The 17127-nt window shown below is 35.1% G+C and overlaps 1 protein-coding gene across 7 annotated transcripts in view; it reads left to right on the top strand.

Moving 5' to 3' along the window:
• The window catches only part of LOC127835371 (ATP-binding cassette sub-family C member 4-like), a 105869-nt gene that overhangs the window by 55151 nt on the left and 33591 nt on the right, over positions 1–17127 (top strand). For 4 of the 7 annotated variants that reach the window (XM_052361765.1, XM_052361767.1, XM_052361768.1 and 1 more), the window contains exon 9: positions 15947–16063. In XM_052361765.1, the coding sequence (XP_052217725.1) occupies positions 15947–16063 (117 nt within the window). Of the gene's footprint in view, positions 1–11449; positions 11706–12985; positions 13242–15946; positions 16064–17127 lie in introns of all 7 variants that reach the window. The other 3 variants (XM_052361763.1, XM_052361769.1, XM_052361764.1) reach the window with 2 other exon arrangements.

The raw sequence follows: 17127 nt of genomic DNA, 5'->3' as shown, positions 1-17127 counted from the left end.
TTGTCTGTCTGTCGGTCAGTCCGTATTAAGTGTCCGCTCTCTAATTCAAGCTGTTTTCATCTGATCTTCACCAAACTTGGTCAGATGTTGTATCTTCATGATGTCTAGGCCAAGTTGGAATATGGGTCATCCCGGGTCAAAAATTAGGTCACGGGGTCACTTAGTGCGATTTAAATATTGAGCATGGTGTCCGCTCTCTAATCTTAGTAGTTTTCATCAGAGCTTCACCAAACTTGGTAGGAAGTTGTATCTAGATAATGTCTAGGCCAAGTTCGAACATGGGTCATGGCAGGTAAACAACTAGGTCACAGTGTCACTTAGTGCGTTTTAAACATTCAGAATGGTGTTCGCTCTCTAATTCAAGTAGTTTTCATCCGATCTATACAAAACTTGTATCTAGATGATGTCTAGGTCAAGTTTGAATATGGGTCATGCCGGGTCAAAAACTAGGTCACGGGGTCACTTAGTGCGTTTTTAACATTGAGTATGGTGACCGCCGTTTTTTGCGAAGACAACATGCAAAATATTCTGTGTCAATGCGGCATGTGGGGGTCACTCGTCACATCTGTGACAAAGCTCTAGTTTGGGTTAGTAAGTAGTCTATTAAGAAACTATTTTTCTCAAAATTTCTAGTTATACCCCCACAAACAAAGTTTAGGGGGGTATATAGGAGTGAACTTGTCTGTGTGTTGGTTGGTCGGTCTGTCGGTCTGTCTGTCGGCCCGTATTAAGTGTCCCCTCTCTAATTCAAGTAGTTTTCATCCGATCTTCACCAAACTTGGTCAGAAGTTGTATCTACATGATGTCTAGGCCAAGTTCGAACATGGGCCTTGCCGGGTCAAAAACTAGGTCACGTTGTCACTTAGTGCGTTTTAAACATTCGGCATGTTGTCCGCTCTCTAATTCAAGTAGTTTTCATCCGATCTTCACCAAACTTGGTCAGATGTTGTATCTAGATGATCTTAAGGCCAAGTTCGAACATGGGCCTTGCCGTGTCAAAAACTAGGTCACAGGGTCACTTAGTGCGTTTTTAAACATTCAGCATGGTGTCCTCTCTCTTATTCAAGTAGTTTTCATCCGATCTTCACCAAGCTTGGTCCGAAGTTTTATCTAGATGATCTGAAGGCCTAGTTCAAACATGGGCCATGCCAGATCAAAAACTAGGTCACAGGGTCACTTAGTACGTTTTACACATTGAGCATGGTGTCTGCTCTCTATTTCAAGTAGTTTAAATCAGATCTTCACCACACTTGGTCAGAAGTTGTAACTTTATGATGTGTAGGTCAAGTTCGAACATGGGCCATGCCGGGTCAAAAACTAAAAGGTCACGGGGTCACTTAGTGTGTTTTAAACCTCACCATGTTGTCCACTCTCTAATTCAAGTAGTTTTTTTCCAATCTTCACCAAAACTGGTCAGAAGTTGTATCTTGATAATGTCTAGGGCAAGTTTGAATATGGGTCATGCCGGGTCAAAAACAAGGTGATGGGGTCACTTAGTGGGTATTAAACATCACAATGTTGTCTGCTCTCTAATTCAAGTAGCTTTCATCCAATCTTCACCAAACTTGGTCAGAAGTTGTATCTAGATGATGTTTAGGTCAAGTTTGAATATGGGTCATGCCAGGTCAAAAACTAGGTCACTGGGTATCTTAGTGCGTTTTAAACCTCACCATGTTGTCCGCTCTCTAATTCAAGTAGTTTTCATCCAATTCTCACCAAACTTGGTCACAAGTTTTATCTAAATGATCTCTAGGACAAGTTTGAACATGGGCCATTCCGGGCCTAAAACTAGGTCACAGGGTCACTTAGTGCGTTTTTTAACATTCAGAATGGTGTCTGCTGTTACTTCCATAATTTCTGAGATTGAAAAATGAAATGCTAACGTTAACAACACAGTCATGCAATGTGGTATTTTATACAGTTAAGTTAAACTTCCATAGAACCAAATTAAACAAGAAATATCTTTTTAAAAAGATATTCGGCATAAATCCTTACTTTGAAATAAAGTTAGAAAATTTACTTTTCTAAGTCATTAAATGAAAAACAAATCTTTAAGACAGTATTGTTGTGTTCTTTTTTCACTTAATAGTTGCATATCCACTGAATGAAATGTTTGTTATGAAGTGCACGTATATGAAACCACACAATTTTGCAAATTGTCTACGTGAGATCACATCATATGTTTCCTCACATGATTTATTATGGATTTATTTCTTCATCATCAAAACATTTGGTATGTTGATATTTGAGTGAGACGCAGTTTTCTTTCCACACATTCAAAAAACACTGCAATATCCGGGTCATGGGAAAATTGGTCTTATGGCATATACGCACTTGTGCAGTTTGGTTAAGGGCTATGCTTTCCGCTATAAAAAAGCACGCAAGGTATCTCCAGAGTTAGCCTATCAAGTATGCATTTCCTAACGAGACTTAATTCGCCCATGTGAGCCTGAGCTGGAGCTAGTGAGGAAGCATCAATTTTTACATAAGACCGGCCATTTTCACATGACACGGGTCTTTATAAATATTATATAGACTTGTAAATGGATAATCAAACCACAATACTTTCCGATAAATAATTGAAGCCACACTTAGTTATTTATAGCAAGCTGGCAAATGCCATTAGTCTATTCTGACATGCATACGTCACACATGTGTGGCTTAATAATTAAACAGTTATTATGGACACAAGAAAAATGGCATTTGCCATAGGATTTTCATTAATTTCTTTCCCTAAAATTTGTGTTATTTGATATCTTGAAAGCAATACTGTGTTATCAAGGTAAGGTGTATATTGATAGTACATACTGTTTTCCCCTGACGCTTTACTGACACAGCAGTGACCCTGAATGTTTTGGGGATGGAATTTACCGGCGATGCGTGTAATTGTAACTAGGCCAAAATGTGTGTCTAAGTTTCATATAAACATGAAAAATTATATTGGGAAATTAAATTGTGTAATAATGGTACATTTTGAGACCAAATCTAAACCATGATGTTTTTTAAGTCAGTGAACTTGTCCTTTCATTAACTTATTATTATTGAGCTTGACCATGGGGCAGACATTTACAAATGTAATTTGACAGAATGGGGTTTCATTTTTCCAGGATTTTGCTCTTGTGGATTGTATAGTACTTCTGAGAAATTTGCAATGAGTTTCTATGAAAGAAGTAGTAAAAGGCATGGATTGCCAAAATTTTAGTTGTTCTAACCTTCACCAATTTGAGAGATCTTTCTAGTTCTTCAACAGGTAAAGACATGGGTTACCATGGTCATGTAAAAATTAGTGTTAATTTTGTTTGTGACGCTTTTGTGTGTGATTTTTTAAGAGTTAATTAGGCGGAGCAAGTAAAAATATAGTCCTTTAATTTAATTAATAGCATACTTCACTACTTGTTCTTGTTATTGTTTCTTGCAGAACACAATATAGAATGGCCCTGCGCTGTCACTGGATTTCAACAAGTCAAAATTTGTCATTCGATGTCTATCCGAGAATTCTGTATTTCTTTGTTCTGCTCATACCCATGATTCTTGGAATTCCGATTCGTCCAGCCCAGTTGTACGTCTGCCTGCCTTTCCTATATATTGTCGAGAGGCATTTCATCCATTACGCGATCTTATATCAGATTTTTATAATCACTGGAACACGTGTTGCTGCCAAGAGACTTGAGGTATATACGGGTACTGGTCTGTGTGTGTTCATAGTTACATTCTCAGTTCTTTATTTTATGTAAATGTATATTATTAATACATACATACACATGGGCTGTCTTCAGTTAACATAATAGATTACAAGCTTATAATATATTTTCTGTATGTAGAGCGACACAATTTTATATAGTTGTTAACCCCTGTCAGTTACTTACTTTTCTGCAGACCCTGGTGTTCTGGTACACTTTTCAAAGCACATTATTCAAACTTGCAGGAATTGTTTCTTATGAAGTTTTGCATGTGTTGATGTTTCTGCGTTAAATTGAAAAAGTGTTTCTCCTAACTTAGACATTTTGGTTTGTGTACTCTTTCATCGTTAAGTTTTAATGAAAGCATTTTAACCAATATTTTTATTGAGTAGTGTATTTTTAGTGCTATTTTTCAATGCTCTGCTTCTTTATTTATTTTTATGCCCCCGGTAGGGTGGCATATAGCAGTTGAACTGTCCGTCAGTCAGTATGTCAGTCTGTCTGTCCGTCCGAAAAACTTTAACATTGGCCATAACTTTTTAAATATTGAAGATAGCACCTTGATATTTGGCATGCATGTGTATCTCATGGAGCTGCACATTTTGAGTGGTAAAATTTCATGGTGAACATCATCCTTAAAGGTCTAGGGTCGAAAAAACAAAGTCAAAAGAAGTAATAAGCTTTAAATGGACATAGATATCTGACCTGCCCACGTATATATTTTTGTTAAATAAATCAAAGCGGGGCAGTTTGGGGCATTGTGTTTCTGACAAACACATTGTGGTAAAAGGTCAAGGTCATCCTTTACGGTCTACGGTAAAAAATACAGATTTAAGGGAAGTAATAAGCTTTAAAAAGGGAGAAAATTATTCAATATTGAACATAGCCACTTTATATATTTAGAATGCATGTGTATCTCATGGAGCTTCACATTTTGAGTGGTGAATCTACAGTCACGGTAATGGCTTTTGATTATTTGCTACTAAAAATAGAGATTTGTTACAGGCAATTATTTTCAAGGGAAGTAATTTATATAATTATAAATCTCATATTATATATTTCCTTACCAAGAATTGAAGTTCTTTTCACAGTTACTGTATAGATTTATTATTTTGATTAATTATAACCCAAATGATTGATTTATCAAAGTTTTTTTATATTATATAATGATAAATTCTTTGATGTTCATTACATACCTGTGGACTTATGTCCATAGATAGATGATCAACTCTGGCTTAATGATCTCTTTTAAACAACAGGCCTTGGTTGTCAGTGATGTCTGACATGGTCATAATTGACTGTGAGACCCTCCCCTTCCCCCCCCCCCCCAGGTTGGATTGGACAAAATTCAAGGGAAGTAATTACCTTCAAAGGGAGATGATTTCTATACCTGCCAAATGATAAATAGAAATTTTATTCAATATTGAAGATAGCAACTTGATATTTGGCATGCATGTGTACCTCAAAGAAGCTGCACATTTTGAATGGTGGAAGTTAAAGGTCAAGGTCATCCTTCAAGGTAAAAAAAAAAATTGTTTCAAAGCGGCGTTCTCATGAAGCTGCACATTTTGAGTGGTGGAAAGTCAAGGTCATCCTTCAAGGTCAAAGGTAAAAAAAATATATACATAAAGCGGCGTTCTCATGAAGCTGCACATTTTGAGTGGTGGAAGTTCAAGGTCAAGGTCATCCTTCAAGGTCAAGGTCATCCTTCAAGGTCAAAGGTCAAAAACAAAAAACAAAATTAAAGCGGCATTCTCACAAAGCTGCACATTTTGAGTGGTGGAAGTTCAAGGTCAAGGTCATCCTTCAAGGTCAAGGTCATCCTTCAAGGTCAAAGTTAAAAAAAAAAAAAAGCGGCGTTCTCATGAAGCTGCACATTTTGAGTGGTGGAAGTTCAAGGTCAAGGTCATCCTTCAAGGTCAAAGCTCAAAAATAAAAAATTTCAAAGCGGTGCAATAGGGGGCATTGTGTTTCTGATGAATACATCTCTTGATTTATTTTTTTCGCACCTAAGCAAGAAGTAGTGATGGTTAACTGATTGTGATCACCATTATGTCTTGGGTCTTGAAGTGTCCTGTAGGGTGTTTTGGGAACTTTTACCTGTTAACCACACTAATGGCCACATTTTTCATCCAATCTTAATGAATTTTGTCATATGGTTTATCTTGAAAATAAAAATAGGCCAAAATTCAAATGTTGGTTACAAGCATTTAATGCCTTGGTCACCAGGTCAAATCTAAGAAAATCTTTGCTGCTATTCATGTGGCCACATTTATGACTCAATCTTGATTAAACTTGCTGAGAATCTTTATCTTGGCAATATCTAGACTGAGCTTGAATCTGGGCCGCATACATTCAAAAGTAGGTCACATGACAAGGCTTATACAAATATATTTACCACCCTAAAGACCATATGTATGACTCAATCAGAATGAATGAAAGGTAACATGTTACAGACTGCAATTATTAATTCTGAATCATTCTGCATACTTTATATACCAATGAAAACATGGAATTATAAGCATATATCTCACTTCCTACAAAAAATGACCAAATCCGATTGGCTAAGAGCGGTCACTGTGTGACGTGCCCATGGAGTATTTTCCATACATCCCAAGTAATTTCCACACACCCCGAGTAATCAAGAAGTCGCTAATGAGATTAAATCGTTACTCAGTTAGTGACTGATGGTGTATGGGATATACGCCCTCAGTTACTTAAACAGTGAAACTAATAATCTTCCATAATCATCCACATATCATATTTATCATTTACTAGAAGCATTATATTTTATTTAATGCTTGTGATGAAATATTGAGAATGCACTGATAATTATTTCATTATCATTTTCTCACTAGCCTTACTTGTGATTTCATTTGAAAATTCCTGATTAAATTTAAAATATAGTTTTAATTTATGCCATATAATTGTTTATCATTATAAATAATCAAAAAGAGGTACATATGAATAGCAGTAAGTGTTCAAAATAAAATTAAATCATTAATAATTATTAACACACTGTTTTTGTATTTGAAAATGTAAAATCTTAAATATGTTACATGTTTATTATCATCGCTTTGTGTTTCCTCATTTGTTTTGGTAAATATAAGAGGATTGATCCCATCAGACATCTCAGCTTGTCATCTTGGTACAAACATTTTTATTCAATTCTATATAACTCAAAAAATTATATCTGCCATTTGCTATTCTAGGCCATATTTCTAAATCAAGTACAGTGACATTTCAAAATAAAAAAGGAGATAGCATCAAGTTATACCTATGCATTATCTCTTTCAAAACACTCTTCCACACTACATCTTTGTCAGTTTTGCATTTTAAATAGCACAAATAACCGTGTGTTCACCTTCTTTAAGAAAACACATCTTCATTTCAATTTTGTGTTACATGACCGTAAGGGTCCTAGTAATTAGTTTAGTGCCAACAGTTACAAATTAACAATGTTCAAACTGTTGTCACACTTGTAGCTACCGTGGAAACCAAAGTGGCCTCCCAAAAAAAGAGCTGATCATGTTTTTTATCAGGGGTGTTACTTCATGCTCTGATGAGCGCCGTGTTTTGTGCTGGTACATCACTCATCAGAGTATTCTGCTCAGTATGTTTGCCTGTATCTGCAATACCTCTTTAAACATTTTGCAACATCATCCATTTCTGACGGACGCGTTCTTCTTCTGCCTCTTTACAGATTGGAATACTGCAGCAAGCTTAAAGGCCGCTGGCTTTCCACTTCAATGAATCTCGCTTTTGACGTGTATCCACGGATCTTCACATACAGCGTCGTGATCACCCCAGCTTTGCTTGGGTCTCCGCTGCGTCCCGAAAAGCTCTTTCCCTGTATTCCCTACATTTACTCGTTTGTTCTGCGCTCAATTCATTTTGGGCTGTTGTATCAAGTATTCAACTTTGCTGAGACGAGAATCGTTCTTTTGCGACTTGAGGTAACGGAGGTCACTACTGCTAGTTGCATGTTTGCAGCTTTCCCTTTGCTTATTTGTGGCTTTGGTTAATCAGATTGTTACTGAATATCCTTGGCCTTTGTTAGAGTAAATCCTTGACCATTATGATAATAAAACCCTGAACATTTCAATTATAAGTCAATGAACGTTATGAGTATAATTCTTGACCTTACCATTAATAAAACATAGACTTTCATAAAAAATTAATACATAATCTGTTCCAGAACAAATCCCTGACCTAAACAAGAAAAATGTTATGACCATCACAAAATAAACACATCTTATTCTATTCTGTCACTTACTTAAAACTTGGTATGACCATGTTGTTACCTTCTGATAACCTTTTAGTGCTAGTCTCGATATCATAGCTTTGAAAGTGAAACTAGAAGTGAAAGGTGAATTGATTTAGGGTTATCAAAGTTTTAAGTATAAGGCACAATTTTAAAGTACATTTGTGTCATATCTGTTGGAAAATAAGTATTTTACCTATATGATAGAACTAATTGTATAATCACTAAAATTTAGTTCACATAAAATCAATAGCAAATGGTTGTGAATAAAAATATGTAAAGAGCAGAAGGTTTGTGATTATAACAAAGTCAATAGCAGAGTGGTAGTTATTCAAACAAAGTAAACAATTCACAATGGTCTTGAATCAAATAAAGTAAATAACAGAAGGGTTTTGAATCAAACAAAGTAAATAGCAGAATGGCTGTGATTCAAACAAAAATAATAGCAGAAGGTTTGGTATTGCAACAAAGCAAGGAGTAGAATGATTGTGTTTGAAAATAAATCAAATAGCACTATTGTTGGGATTCAAATTAAGTAAATTGCAAAATAATTATGACTCAAACAAAGTAAATAGCTGAAGGGCTGTGACTCAAAGATTATAGGAGAATTTAAAGATACAGCATCTGAACCATATGGTAATATTGTTAGATTTGGGCTGCCTTGCAGTTATTTCTTGTTTGGTGGTGTTTGAGCATGTCCTTCTTGATGATCTTGTTTGAGCTCCCTATTGGCAATATCATTTTAGGCACTGCGTTGTCATGTGTTAGAGATCTATATTGGCAATATCATTTTAGGCACTGTGTTGTCATGTGTTTGAGCGTCCTATTGACAATATCATTTTTGGCACTGTGTTGTCATGTGTTTGAGCGTCCTATTGGCAATATCATTTTGGGCACTGCATTGTCATGTGTTAGAGATCTATATTGGCAATATCATTTTAGGACTTGTGTTGTCATGTGTTTGAGCATCCTATTGGCAATATCATTTTAGGCACTGTGTTGTCATGTGTTTGAGCATCCTATTGGCAATATCATTTTAGGCACTGTGTTGTCATGTGTTTGAGCATCCTATTGGCAATATCATTTTAGGCACTGCATTGTCATGTGTTTGAGCGTCCTATTGGCAATATCATTTTAGGCACTGTGTTGTCATGTGTTTGAGCATCCTATTGGCAATATCATTTTAGGCACTGTGTTGTCATGTGTTTGAGCATCCTATTGGCAATATCATTTTAGGCACTGTGTTGTCATGTGTTTGAGCGTCCTATTGGCAATTTCATTTTAGGCACTGTGTAGTTCTGGCTACCATTACTTTAAATATCGCTTTTTATGATTTTATACTGGCGCGACTTTAAAGTTATGGATCAACCCCATTAGGAAAGTCAACCCGAAATTCCCGAAAAGTTTACAGTTAACAAAGACCGGTCAAAAACAGCTTTTAAATGCAGATATTGGCCCAAATAAACCACTTGATCGAAAAGATTGACATTTTCACATTTAACTGATATATTCTTTCACAAAATACTATCTTAATGTTTACAAATTCAGCAAAAAATGTCAAGGTCGATCCGAAAGTATCAAAATGAAAACTGGTCACATGGAAAAACGACAATGGCGTCAAAATTGTGAATTTCAGGGTGATGAGAGTTATTTTCATCTATTGTAAGATGCATTTGAAACATTTGAACCTTAAACTATGCCCCAATGCAGTAATTTATATTCATTCACCAATATATGTAGAAATGTATCCAAGAAAATGAACTGGGTTTGATTTATAGCGTGACATAAATATGTTACGACTCTGGTTGACTTTTGATATTGGGTTCGCTTCAGCGTACAGGTCTGCCAATACTATATAAACTGTATGCTGAAGTTTGTTTCGCTATGCACTGTGTTGTCATGTGTCAACAATTGTAACATTTTTATGCACTTTTGCTGCTTAGTGAATATATTTTAAAATATTTTCAATCCATGCATTGTTTCCCAGCTCTAGTACAAACATAAAAATCTTTACAGTAATGTTTTACAACCAATGACTGGATATTACCATTAAATGAATATTTTCCTTGTTTTGTGCCACTTGACTGAGGTACATTGGCCTTAACAATTCCAAAAAATCTAACTTCTATGTTAAAGCCAAAAATCCAAAGAAAAAAAAGCAGAACACAACAACAACCTTAAAAACAGTAAGATTGTAATATTTGCACTCTATTTATGTTTACAAGTTTTTTTTAGATTTTGGCAGCTGCAAAGGTATATTCCTCATTTGCCAATGTTTGACTAAAGGTCCATGAATATCCATGAGTGTAAATTATTTTTACATACTTTTCAAAAGAATGTCCTCATATGTCTGTGTATGATGGAGGGCGTTATGGGTGGCAGTGAAAGGCGCAATTAACCCATTTATGCCTAGCGTCCTGAAAAAAGGACATTGCAAACAGCGTAGACCCAGATGAGACGCCGCATAATGCGGCGTCTCATCTGGGTCTGCGCTGTTTGCTTAAAGAAATTTCTGTAAGAAATATTCTAAATATAGAAATAAATATACCAGACACCCCTACTTTTGGAAATAACTTGATCCAATTTAGAAGGATGGGAGAGTCCACAAGGCATAAATGGGTTAATGAAATCAGCCTCAAATGCTGTATCTTGGAACTTGTTGTGTTATATTTTTAAACATCATACGCATACGTGAATTTAAGGACATTCAAAGAGAAGAATTTAATAATAATTTGGTAATTCATGAGCAGAAAGTTGAATTTAATGTGAAATTGCAGTAAAATACTTAAACAAAATGGAAAGTATTTTGTTTAGGATAAGAAAAGGTAAAAATATAGTCTAATGTTAATTTACATTTATCCTCAAGTAAATTCCTTTTGCTGATCAATGTAGATTCTATCTCTACTGCTTGGATTAAAATTGGCTGTACAAACTCAAGGCTGATCCTTTCACTTAAGCACAATTTCATTTGATACCTTCTTTAAGAACATTGGTATTTGTCCGTCACAAAATTAACCAAACAATTATGTTTGTGGTAAATTTAAAGAAAAAGTTCTGAAACAAAAAAAATTACAGAATGAATTCTTTGTTTTCCTTACATATTTGTAATGTGGTAATAATATGATAAAAGTACTAATTGGAAAATTTCATCATGCTTGATACAAAACATTTTGTTGTTTGGCATGTCTCATGCTCATCTGTTTTTGAGTCTCACTGGACTGCATCAGTCTGCTTAATTGCCTTGCACAAAAATATTATACAATATGTGACAAGTCTGTATTTAAATTTCCACAAACGTATCATTCAGTATTTTGTATTGGCAAACTCGTGTCTCCATTTCTCTATACAATGCTGGTAAAATTTAGCGGGCAATATTTTGATCTGTCTCATGGCAGTTTATCCTCTAAAAATACTTTAGCCAACGACATCCACAGGTGGAAAAATTTAACGTTATAGCCCTCCATCAATGCAATATTGGTATATTTACAAATGGCCTGTCTTTCAGATCCGAGTACAAGTCGCTGAAGCGCTTATCACTGCTAATGGTGAACATTGTGGTAGCATTTGATATTCTCACAAGACTTTGGATCTATCTCATGGTGATATTAGCAACACTGGTTTTCTCTTCACCCATACGACCTGCCAACATTTTCCCGGCAATGCCATTGATATGGAATGTTGTGGATTGCTTCTTCTGGAGACTTGTTCTTTCTCTAACGAAGCAAATCGCTGAACTGAAAATAACGACATCTCGAATCACGGTAACTGGCTAGGCTAGGTTCAAGATGCAAATCAATCGCTTTTATGCTCTGTGTACGAGTCCTTAATGTTTACCCTTTGTGTATTGTCCTCGCTTTAAATCTACATGCTTTTTGTCAAGCTGCACAAAAGGAGGATGCACAAATTGAAACTTTAGAATAAACAATGAAAATAGTGTAGTTGATATTTTTACTGTTAGAATATTGTTGTTTTTTTTTTTTAAATAATAACTGGTGGTTTAAGGAAATTTGTTTGAAACCTCTAGCTTGATTTACTGATGAATTACTTGTGATGCATATGAAGGAAAGTGGTGAAAACTGATGTGTTTTTCACATAGAACTTTGTCCATAATGACAGAAGACTGAGAGGAAGTGCAGATTTAAAAAAGTTCTTTGAAGTTATTGCCCTTTTCTTTATTTTGTTTAGTCATCAATCTGTCCTGCTTTTTGTGCGAGTATAACTTGGGAATATTGAAGGGATCCAAATGATTGTAACTCAAAAGGGATTTGAATAAAAGTTCATATAATGATGTAAATCTGTAACAGCAAGTTCAGAGTCAAGAACCATAACTCTTTCTTTGATATTTATGAAGTTATAGCCCTGTTTATTTTTTGTGGAAATCATAACTAAATATAAAATTGATTGTAATTATAATTAGTTTTCCCCAACATTAAAGGTCAAACGCAATATTTTAGATCAAAACAATTCTGTGGGTGCAAAATAAAGATACAATGTGTGATAAAAGAAAACGGAGTACTGTACAATTTTGTGATGAAATCAATGATACAGAAATGTAATTGACCCCTTTTGTCTGGGATTTATTTATTTTAATGCTGACCTGTAAAAAAAGGCCATCAAATAAGCACAGAGCTTTGAGTAACATGACACCTCATGTTCTTGGTGTTAACATTTGAGCAGTTTAATATGAAGGAAATGAAGCTAATTTGCCTATTCAAATGAACCTGCTTTAGTTCGGTTTCCAGAAAATAATTAAATATGCAGTTTTTATTTGCCTGACATGTCAATAGGTATAGGGTTTTTGGCCAATCACTCAATGATGTTGAAATAAATCTGCAATATTATATTACTTATTTGGCATTTAAGCTATTGGATACATAAGGCCAAGTACATAATATATGCAACATTCTGTAGTAGAGTCCCTCACAATCTTTGTAAATATGTTGAATTTAATTCAATCCTTAAACTTTTAATAAGCATATGAAAGCCCTGCTCAGTCTGTTTGACTGACGGCTTTTAGGGATTTCCCTGCTTTTTGTTTCAGAAAACAACAGAAGTGGCTTTGGCGTAAAGCTATGGTTGATGTTTACATCGAGATTATATTCTATTATTTTTCGAAGTTCTGGATCTACCTCTTGTGCCTCGTTGCCGCCTTTGTTGCTAAGCGACCGCTGACACCAGATTTCGTATTTGCCGCCATCCCTCTAGTGGGCATAGTGGTGCATAGCTTTCTGTGGAGAACCATCATGTTTAATTACAAAAGTTACTGTGAAATGAAAGTTACAACGCAAAGAATTGTGGTACGGTCAATAGAGAAAATATTATTGTGCTATTCAGGCTGTTTGAATCTTTGAAAAATAATTCCACAATTTTAGGTTATTTGGCTTGGGAAGGACACCTTTTGTTAGGCTAGTGATTTTGACAAGAAAAAAATCCTGATACGGTATTCTGGTTATTTGCCATGATACAAATAATTATTATGCCCCCCTTCGAAGAAGAGGGGGTATATTGCTTTGCTCATGTTGGTCGGTCGGTCCGTCCACCAGGTGGTTTTAGACGATAACTCAAGAACGCTTGGGCCTAGGATCATGAAACTTCATAGGTACATTGATCATGACTTTCAGATGACCCCTATTGATTTTGAGGTCACTAGGTCAAAGGTCAAGGTCACGGTGACCCGAAATAGTAAAATGGTTTCCGGATGATAACTCAAGAACACATACGCCTAGGATCATAAAACTTCATGGGTAGATTGATCATGACTCGCAGATGACCCCTAATGATTTTGAGGTCACTAGGTCAAAGGTCAAGGTCACGTTGACCCGAAATAGTAAAATGATTTTCGGATGATAATTCAAGAACGGTTTTGCCTAGGATCATGAAACTTTATAGGTAGATTGATCATGACTTGCAGATGACCCCTATTGATTTTCAGGTCACTAGGTCAAAGGTCAAGGTCACGGTGACCAGAAATAGTAAAATGATTTTCGGATGATAACTCAAGAACGCATATGCCTAGGATCATGAAACTTCATAGGTAGATTGATCATGACTCGCAGATGACCCCTATTGATTTTGAGGTCACAAGGTCAAAGGTCAAGGTCACGGTGACCCGAAATAGTAAAATGATTTTCGGATGATAACTCAAGAACACTTTTGCCTAGGATCATGACACTTCATAGGTACATTGATCGTGACTTGCAGATGACCCCTATTGATTTTCAGGTCACTAGGTCAAAGGTCAAGGTCACAGTGACAAAAGTCGTATTCACACAATGGCTGCCAGTACAACGGACAGCCCATATGGGGGGCATGCATGTTTTACAAGCAGCCCTTGTTCATAAAAGGTTGTACATGATTATTTTTCAATATTATTTATGATGTTACTTCATGGAGGTAAAAGAATTTTCACTTTGACCGATTATCCAATCAGAACTTTAGTTTTAATAATAACAGTGCACACAGTTTTTGAATCAGAACTTCGGTGTTTATTATAAAAACGCACAGTTTTTTAGTGATATTTTGAATGTTCTTGTTCGGCAAAGTACCAGTTTATTTGATTTTATACGGGTTTTATAGCATCGCATTTATGGTTAATATTTTGTCTTTCAATAGAAAGTACCTTTCACACACACTCACTGTCTTCTTACACTCGCGCTAAAAGGATTCTATTCAAATGCAACATTGAAGCGCAATTTACTAGCAGTTTAATAAGACATTTTATTTAGTGTGTGTTAACTGTAATCACTTCTGCAATTTCATTATTTTGTCAGTTTTTTGCTTGGTTGCATTTTCTTAAAGATATTCTGGAATGTCTGAAATAGAATTGCTAGGACATTAAATTTGCTGAATTCTAAATACATTCATGATGATATATTGTTAGGCCAATCTTTTAAGGAGAAAATCCTAATTAATGTCAAATTGTTGCCTTAAATGAGAATAGGTTATCTTGAGGAAAATGTAACATGGGTGCATGTTTTTAATGTTTTGTTGTGGTGTCGTTGTCCTAAATTTACAGTTCTGCTGTTATTGTTATTGCTTCATACACCTGCACTATATGTATATGCAAACCTTCCATTGCATGCACATGTGTTTGTGTTGTTTGAAATGTAAATACAGCACAATTATTATATTAATTATATAGTAAATAAATCATATATTAATGGTAATGATTATTGATAACTTTGCATTTTTAATGTAAAGCACATTTATATGATTTTAATAAAAAAAAGTTATTCTCAATCTTACATAAATATGAGGGAGTAATGCACAGTGAAACATATGAACTATCTTGTTATGGTACCCTAAATCAAGTTTTTACCTCAATAAAATGCATTACAATCAAGATTTAAGCCAATACTGAATAATGAGAATTTCTTGAAATCAAACCTTCTTTTGTAAATAAATGAGCTTTTTACAGTATAGGCAAAAAATTATTTGTCATTGTATAAAACTTTTACTATATACGTTTTCTGGTACCACTTCTTCTGGACTTAAGTCTTGTTTTGTATTTATCAACATTTTAGCTGTTTTAATTTGTTTACAGGATCATATATGAACGCTTTCAAGAATCGCTTTGAAATATTTATAATGTGTAATTTTTTCATTGTATTCTATTTAAATGAACTTTAACAATAACTTAACTATAACATGTTAGATTATGGAATTACCTTTGGGATTTACTAAGTGCATATATTGTTTCTCAAATTGTAATAAATAATTGTCTAAGATGAATGTTATATTATCATAATAATATAATCATTATTAATACAATCAGTATTCAACTAATTATATAATTAAATAAATAAAGCTATACCGGTAATAATAATCACAATAATAAAAATAATTATAAGATGTAAAGATAATAAATCACCTGCATGCAGACCACATTTAGTGCTATACAAAATTGAGTAAAGTAATGTTATTACGTTTATCAATATGATTAAACTATTTAAAGCCTGTTTGATGGACATCTTTTATGACTTGTATTGTTTTTGTTCGACAGACATTTTTACAACTAAGTGAACTGCCCTCAACAGAACTTGGCAGACATGAGAAGGACTATTCACCTGCCAAGAACTGCCGAATTGTCATCGAAAACGTGCATGCGAAATGGGACAAGGTTATTGGTTGATTACTATTTACTATTAACTACTTATGCAATGTAGCCAAAGGCTAAATGAGGTATACTTGAGCAGGGGTGTGATTTTTCCTTGTTTCAGCTAATTTCCTCCCTTTTAATGACAAACTTAGTTTACAAATAGATATGAACTTTGCTTGATCTATGTATAAATGAAGAGTTTAGTTAAACCCAGTAAGGGGATGAGGGCATTTTGCTCTCCTCAGGTGGCTCTTAAATCTAGCCCCAGTTGAGTCAGTTTTCTTCATAGAACCAATACTTGGTGTGAAGGGAAAATCTTAGAGTGAGGGCCACCAGATAGATAGGCTGACATTATATAACCACTAACAATTTTGATCTGTAGGTTATGAAAAGTTTTAATGCATTAAAATTGGTAAAATATTAACTATTTAGTTTCATATTGGTGTAGTTCCTAAATGCATAATGTCTGGTGATGCCTCTCTAGTAAATCAAAATTATGATTTTGTGAAATATCTTACTACCAAGCATGAAAAGTGCATATGCAATACGTAAATGCATTTCTTTCACGCAATGTAGTTTTCAGCTCTATGAACATTGTTTACTTGTTATCCCCACGCTTTTCGGAGAAAAAGTGGGGATTATGTGGTTATCTCTGCAGTCCGTCTGTTCTGTCCACTATCTCCTCCTACACTATTAGCACTAGAACCTTATAATTCACACACATGAGCATATGTGCGACGGTGACAGCGACAGAATTTTGATCTGACCCCTGGGTCAAAAGTATTGGGGTTGGGGTGGGGCCAGGTCAGAGATTTTCCTGCGACCGCGATTCGAAAAAGACTCATAACTACTGTGTCCATCAGATATTGCTAACATGTTTGGTATGCATGTGTATCTAGACAACACCTTTCCATGCGCATACAATTTTTTACCATTGTGACCTTGAACTTGAGGTCAGTGTTCAGGTTTCAAAATCTGCAACTGCGATTCGAAAAAGGCTCATAACTACTGTGTCCCTTCAGATATTGCTTTCATATTTCGTATGCATGTGTATCTGGACACCACCTTTCCATGCGCATGAAATT

The sequence above is a fragment of the Dreissena polymorpha genome, chromosome 6 (genome assembly GCF_020536995.1).
Source record: "Dreissena polymorpha isolate Duluth1 chromosome 6, UMN_Dpol_1.0, whole genome shotgun sequence".
Classification (NCBI taxonomy): Eukaryota; Metazoa; Mollusca; class Bivalvia; order Myida; family Dreissenidae; genus Dreissena; species Dreissena polymorpha.
This window is presented reverse-complemented; position numbering and strand designations above follow the sequence as displayed.